The following is a 6802-nucleotide window of genomic DNA, read 5'->3' as shown; positions in this document are numbered from 1 at the left end:
CAGTAATTCTAATCTCATTCAGCTTTTTCCACGAATAGTTTAATAAACCTTGTATGCAGTCTCTTGCTTCTTCTACTAATATATATGCCTTCTTCATTCATACAGCACTGAACAGATTTTACGACATCCCCTCTCTTAATCTCAGCCTATGCATCTATAGGTAAAGACAAAAATAATTATAGTAAATATATATATATATCACCATTGGAGTTCCTAAATCATTGCTAAGTCAAGTAATTAGTGATGGCCAATATATAACCTCATAGCCATCTTTGCGGCAATTAATGAGTGAATGTTTAGTTAAGTTGCATTCTTTGGGTGGTTGCATACAGGCATGGACGATGGCTGCAGGGCGGCCTCCCACAGAAGTCCAGGCAATTTCTAAGTACTCGTTCAAAGTTGGCTTGTTCGCTGCACTAAATCATCTTGCTTCTACCAAATACAGTCCACAAAGATTTGCCCCCTGCAATAAAATAATCATAAGATATGCATAAATCATCGTTAAATTAATAAACATTAAAGAAATTCATTGTATGATTAAATTCCAAAATAGCAGCCAAGCTCGTTTGGTAATGAGCGGGCCATTAAAGAAAAAGGAAAAATTCAAAATATCCTAGCACATTATTAGCGACCTCATTCTTAATGTTGGACAGCAAATTCAGGCCATGAATTTTGAGATCATAATACGCCAAGTCATTTCCAAAGTTGAACATAGCCAAATAGCAAATGTGCATATACCATGGTAGTTTCACCATGGCCCCAGTATCCCCACCTAAAAAAGAAAAAAAGAAAAAAATGGTCAGCCATATAAAAGCAAGAAATATTATTAATAAAAAGTATTGTGCTTAATAATCTAATCTCCGAATATGATACAACAACTGCACAACCGATTGCTCAAGCTAGGCCTAAGAGACAGCCCAAAGTTCCCTTCAAGCTTCAAGATTTTGTGCGGGAATGATGGTGCAACCGATTACAGCACTTAGACACTCTTCAAGATATTATGTTGAATTTGTTATTTACTATTATTGCAATTATGTTTTGCTGTGCTGTCAAGTTTATTAGAGAGAATGTTGTGCTGTCAAGTTTGTTAGAGAGAATATTGTGCTGTCAAGTTTGTGCTGTGAATATGTTTTGTCTGTTAGCAGTAGCAAGTTTCTGGGAATTAAGTTTCCACTTTAGAGGGTGGAGTCCTCCAGAAATAGAGGGTAAAGAGTAGAGACTAGAGAAATTAGAGAAATAGAAGATTTGTATTTTGGATTCAGGGAACTCCCCTTTTTCTTGTTCATTCATTTCCTTAAATACTCCTCCAAGAGAGCTACAGACAAAACATATTCACAGCACAAACTTGACAGCACAATATTCTCTCTAACAAACTTGACAGCACAACATTCTCTCTAACAAACTTGACAGCACAGCAAAACATAATTGCAATAATAGTAAATAACAAATTCAGCATAATATCTTGAAGAGTGTCTAAGTGCTGTAATCGGTTGCACCATCATTCCCGCACAAAATCTTGAAGCTTGAAGGGAACTTTGGGCTGTCTCTTAGGCCTAGCTTGAGCAATCGGTTGTGCAGTGGTTGTATCATTACCACCCTCATGGAAATGAGCCTTGTCCTCAAGGCTAATATGAGGAAAAGTGGCGTGGAAAGGTTCCCAATTCTCCCATGTAGCTTCATCAGGTGTCGTGTTAGACCACTGCACTAAGACTTGCTTGACCTTTTGCTTATTTGTCTTGATAGTTCGCTGGTCCAAAATGCATAGAGGTATGGAATAAGGTTCTGCAGTTGGGGGTGGGTGGGCGGAAATAACTTCAGCAGGGTTTGGACATAACTTGAGGATTGAAATGTGGAACACGGGATGGATACGAGATTCAGGTGGTAACAATAAGCGATATGCAACCTTTCCAACTCTTGCCGCTATTTGGTAAGAACCATAATACTTTTTGGCAAGCTTGTTACTTAGACGGTGAGCAAGAGAAGACTGTCGATAACGTTGAAGCTTAACATAAACCCAGTTACCAACCTCAAACTCCTTATCGCGACGATGGCGATTTGCTTGGGTGCACATTCTTTCCTGTGCTCTCTGAAGGTTCAACTTGACAGCACAGCAAAACATAATTGCAATAATAGTAAATAACAAATTCAGCATAATATCTTGAAGAGTGTCTAAGTGCTGTAATCGGTTGCACCATCATTCCCGCATAAAATCTTGAAACAGTGCTAGGCCGTAACTCCGTTCCCTGCAATTTAAATAGTTCTCGCCAAAATTCACTAATGAACAGAGGATCACGATCAGTAACAATGGATCTAGGGAATCCATGAAGTTGAACGTACTCGCGAACAAAATATTCAGCCAATTTCGGTGCAGTAACTCCCTCTGGCAAGGCACAAAAATGACCGTACTTGGACAGTCTATCAACAATGACCCAAATAATTGTCTTACCGTTTGATTGTGGTAAAGAAGTAATGAAATCCATTGAAATGTCTTCCCAGACTCTGGATGGTATGGGTAGTGGTTGTAAAAGCCCCTTGGAACAGAAATTTTCTGGTTTGGTTTGCTGACAAATTGAACATTCTCAAACATGTTGCTGTACCTCTCGGCGCATTTGCGGCCAATAAAAATTGGCTGATAATCGAGCATAAGTCTTTTGTTCCCCAGAATGCCCGCCAATCACCGAGCCATGGAATATGTTTAGAAGGCGTTTTCTGAGCTTCATACTGTTAGGAACAAAAATTCTACCCTGATGGTAAAGTAAGTCTTGTTGAATAGAAAAATTATTATCCGTGCAAACTCCTTTCTCAATTGACTGCAGAATTTGTTGGGCCGTGTCATCCAAAGTAAGGGCATCTCGAATTTCAGTTAGGAAAGTGCTAGTAGTGACTGAAATTGACATCAGATTACCTTGTGCTTCGCTTGTCCATCGTGAAAGAGAATCGGGTCCACTATTTTCCACCCCAGCCTTATGCTCAATTGTAAATTCAAACCCTAACAGCTTTGTCAACCAAGTTTGCTGCTCTGGTGTCTGTATCGTTTGTGTAAGGAGTTGCTTAAGGCTTTTATGATCAGTGAATATGGTGAAAGGTCGGCCCAAGAGATATGGTCGCCATCGTCGAACTGCTGCTGTGATTGCATACATCTCACGACTATACGCAGATGCAGATTGAAGTCTTGGTGGCAACTTCTTACTGAAATAAGCTATTGGATGTCGATTTTGGGAGAGAATCGCACCCACAGCGAGACCAGAGGCATCCGTTTCCACTGCAAAGACTTTGGAAAAATCTGGTAAGGCTAAGATAGGAACTTCAGTCAGAGCACGTTTGAGACGCTCAAAAGCTAAGTCAGCTGCTTCACCCCAATTAAATTCGTCCTTTTTAAGCAAATCAGTTAATGGGCTTGTAATTTGGGCATACCCCTTTACAAAACGTCGGTAATATCCTGTGAGTCCCAGGAAACCCCTTACAGCAGCAATTGTTTTTGGTTTAGGCCAATTTAAGACAGCTTGAATTTTGGTGGGATCAACACTCACTCCTTGGGCTGAAACAAAATGGCCGAGATACTCTAATTTAGCTTGGCCGAAATTGCACTTGGATAACTTAGCGTACAATTTGTTTTGATGGAGCAGCTGGAGAACAATTTTGAGATGGTAAATGTGTTCCTCATGGGATCGGCTGTAAACAAGAATGTCGTAAAAAAAAACTAGAATAAACTTACAAAGATAAGGTTTGAAAATAGAGTTCATTGTGGCTTGAAATGTGAAGGGGGCATTGGACAGCCCAAAGGGCATTACAAGAAACTCGTAATGACCTTCATGTGTTCGAAATGCAGTTTTTGGAATGTCGGGTGGATGGATCCGAATTTGGAAATACCCACTCCGTAAATCAATCTTTGAAAAGATGATGGCCCCATGTAATTCATCTAGTAATTCATCCACTGTAGGTATTGGAAATCGATCCTTGATAGTGATGGCATTTAGAGCTCTATAATCGACACAAAATCGCCATGTCCCATCTTTTTTGCGAACCAAGAGGACGGGTGAAGAGAATGGGCTGGTGGAAGGTTGTATAATTTGATCTTGAAGCATTTCTTGAACTTGCCTCTCGATTTCATTTTTTTGGTAATGGGGGTAGCGGTATGGTTTAACATTCACAGGAGTAGATTGTGGGAGAAGAGTAATTTTGTGGTTGAGGGGTCTATTAGGTGGAAGGCCTTTTGGGATGCGAAAAACAGCTGGATATTGGTTTAGTAGTGTTAGGAAATCTTGGTGAAGAGTGGAATCCATGGATTGGTGAATATTTTGAGTTGAAGGTGGACTGTCTGGTTCGAGTTCTAAACGGAAGTACTGAGCTATTGAGGTAGTCTATTGTAGTCGTTTTAGTTGGTGGAAAGATATAGGAATGGGGTGGGGCCGAATGTTTTGAGCTCCTTCAAGTTTAATAGGCTGCCCTTTATATGTAAATTCCATAGTTAGGGCTTTGTGATCAGTGATAATTTTCCCTAACTTCTCCAGCCACTGTACCCCTAAAACAGCATCAGCTCCACAAAAATCTAGCATATGAAAGTCAGCTTCAAATTCAACACCCTGCATCTCGAATTTAACTTTTGAACAGTGACCTTCGCTACGAATCCGTTCCCCATTGCCGACAGCTACCAAAAACGTCATTGTCTTCTCAATAGCCAAATGAAGGAAGTGAGCCAACCGCGGGTGGAGGTAATTATGTGTACTCCCAGTGTCAATTAATACTGATAAAGGTTGATTGTTAATTTTAGCACTGAGTCTGAAGGTTTGGGGACCAGTTGTTCCAATCAAAGCATGAAAAGAAATTTCGGGGCTTAGATTTGCTGTTTCTTCGGTAGGCACCGTATCCTCCACCAGTATTTCTTCTTCTTGAAAACTCTCTGATGGTTCCTCTGTCAACAATAACAGAAAAGGGCGAGTACGACAACGATGACCGGGCTTGAATCGTTCATCGCAATTGAAGCACAAGCCTTGGGCACGACGGGTTTGCATTTCGGCGGTCGTGAGACGACGAATAGGAAGGGTTGTCTTTGGTGGGTTTGATGGATTTGGTGGTGGGAGGGGTAAAAGTGGGGGCCGTGGGTCTGGCCGTATATTTGTTTCGTTGCGTGTAGGTATGGGTATTGGTGTATTGGTTGATTTCCATGAAATGGATTTTTGGTTATAGGACAACAATTTATCTTCAATCAATTTGGCTAAAGCAATTGCATCAGGAAGGTTAGAAGGTTTGTGAATGGCTAACTCATTTTGAATGGTTGGTTTTAAACCTGAGATGAAGCAATCTAAAATGGCATCCGGGTGAAGGTTGGTGACTCTGTTGCAGATGTTTTCAAAGGCTGATTGGTAAGCCTCTACAGAGCTTGTTTGGGTAAGTTTGAATAAAGTGGCTCTGTGATTAATATAGGAGGAAGGGCCAAACCTGCTTTCAATAGCTCGGGTGAGAGCTGCCCAAGAAGATAATTGTTGATTCTTGTGCATCCATTGGAACCAAGAGAGTGCTTGGCCAGTCATATAGAAACTGGCGATGTCAATCTGCTGCTCCTCTGGGGTTTCATAGAAAGAAAAGTATTTTTCAGCTTGAAATATCCAATCTAAGGGGTTAGATCCATCAAATGTTGATAGATCACAGCGTATAGATCTTGTGCTTTGTGTGGGTTGTAGTTGAGCTTGTATAGGTGGTGTGTTTTGTGGCGTAGGTGGTGCAGAGACTGGTGGGTTTGTGGAGGACCCAATCTGAGAGGGTGCCATCATGGTAACTCTGGCAGCAAGCTCTGCTATAGAGTTTTGTAGTGCTTGTTGTGCACCTTGTAGGTTTTGTTGTGAACTTTGGTTAATTTGCTGCTGTTGTATTATGATTTGGCGTAGGTCTTCAAGGGATTTTTGGGTCGATTCTTTGAGTTGTGTGACCTGTTCTTCAAGGGCTCGATATCGTGTTTGCATACCCTCGTTTGCCATCTCTCAACGAAAGCACCAAATGTTAGACTTGACTGTTAGCAGCAGCAAGTTTCTGGGAATTAAGTTTCCACTTTAGAGGGTGGAGTCCTCCAGAAATAGAGGGTAAAGAGTAGAGACTAGAGAAATTAGAGAAATAGAAGATTTGTATTTTGGATTCAGGGAACTCCCCTTTTTCTTGTTCATTCATTTCCTTAAATACTCCTCCGAGAGAGCTACAGACAAAACATATTCACAGCACAAACTTGACAGCACAATATTCTCTCTAACAAACTTGACAGCACAACATTCTCTCTAACAAACTTGACAGCACAGCAAAACATAATTGCAATAATAGTAAATAACAAATTCAGCATAATATCTTGAAGAGTGTCTAAGTGCTGTAATCGGTTGCACCATCATTCCCGCACAAAATCTTGAAGCTTGAAGGGAACTTTGGGCTGTCTCTTAGGCCTAGCTTGAGCAATCGGTTGTGCAGTGGTTGTATCAGAATATGTTAATTGCTACACCTTTTTACTGCATCTGTGAAGAGTTCAACCTGATCTAATGATCCATATGTATCATACATGTCATCAATGGCCGTTAAGATACAAAGAAATTTAGTGAGTTCATGTTGGTGTTCTTGTAAGTAACAAGGCATGTATGTTCCATTGCGCTATTTTTGTGCTCTTTGGTACATGGTTTGAGGAAATTAAAATAATCTTTGTTGATTATTCACTAATAAATTTTGGTATGCGATATAATATTTAATGACCTATGTGAGAATTAAGATTGTGATATTATGTTTTGAAGCATCTTATTTCTATTGATTGGTGCTGTTCATTACACAG

The 6802-nt window shown here is 40.4% G+C and overlaps 1 protein-coding gene across 1 annotated transcript; it reads right to left on the bottom strand.

The window, feature by feature from the left end:
* Positions 1–1498: 1498 nt before the first annotated feature.
* On the bottom strand, positions 1499–2480 carry LOC127899384 (uncharacterized). Its single transcript, XM_052432748.1, has 2 exons — positions 2193–2480; positions 1499–2086 (listed from the first exon to the last, which is right to left on the bottom strand). Exons 1-2 carry the CDS (start codon positions 2478–2480, stop codon positions 1499–1501), a joined length of 876 nt encoding a protein of 291 aa, XP_052288708.1.
* Between the last annotated feature and the right edge of the window lie 4322 nt (positions 2481–6802).

Source organism: Citrus sinensis, chromosome 8, assembly GCF_022201045.2.
Source record: "Citrus sinensis cultivar Valencia sweet orange chromosome 8, DVS_A1.0, whole genome shotgun sequence".
Classification (NCBI taxonomy): Eukaryota; Viridiplantae; Streptophyta; class Magnoliopsida; order Sapindales; family Rutaceae; genus Citrus; species Citrus sinensis.
The sequence above is the reverse complement of the archived record's forward strand: the minus strand, read 5'-3'. Positions and strand labels throughout refer to the sequence as shown.

Coding starts and splice junctions, on each gene's coding strand:
- LOC127899384 (XM_052432748.1), bottom strand. CDS start 2,480: ATGGATTTCATTACTTCTTTACCACAATCAAACGGTAAGACAATTATT. Junction 2,087..2,192: donor GATTTTATGCGGGAATGATG/GTGCAACCGATT, acceptor TTGAACCTTCAG/AGAGCACAGGAAAGAATGTG.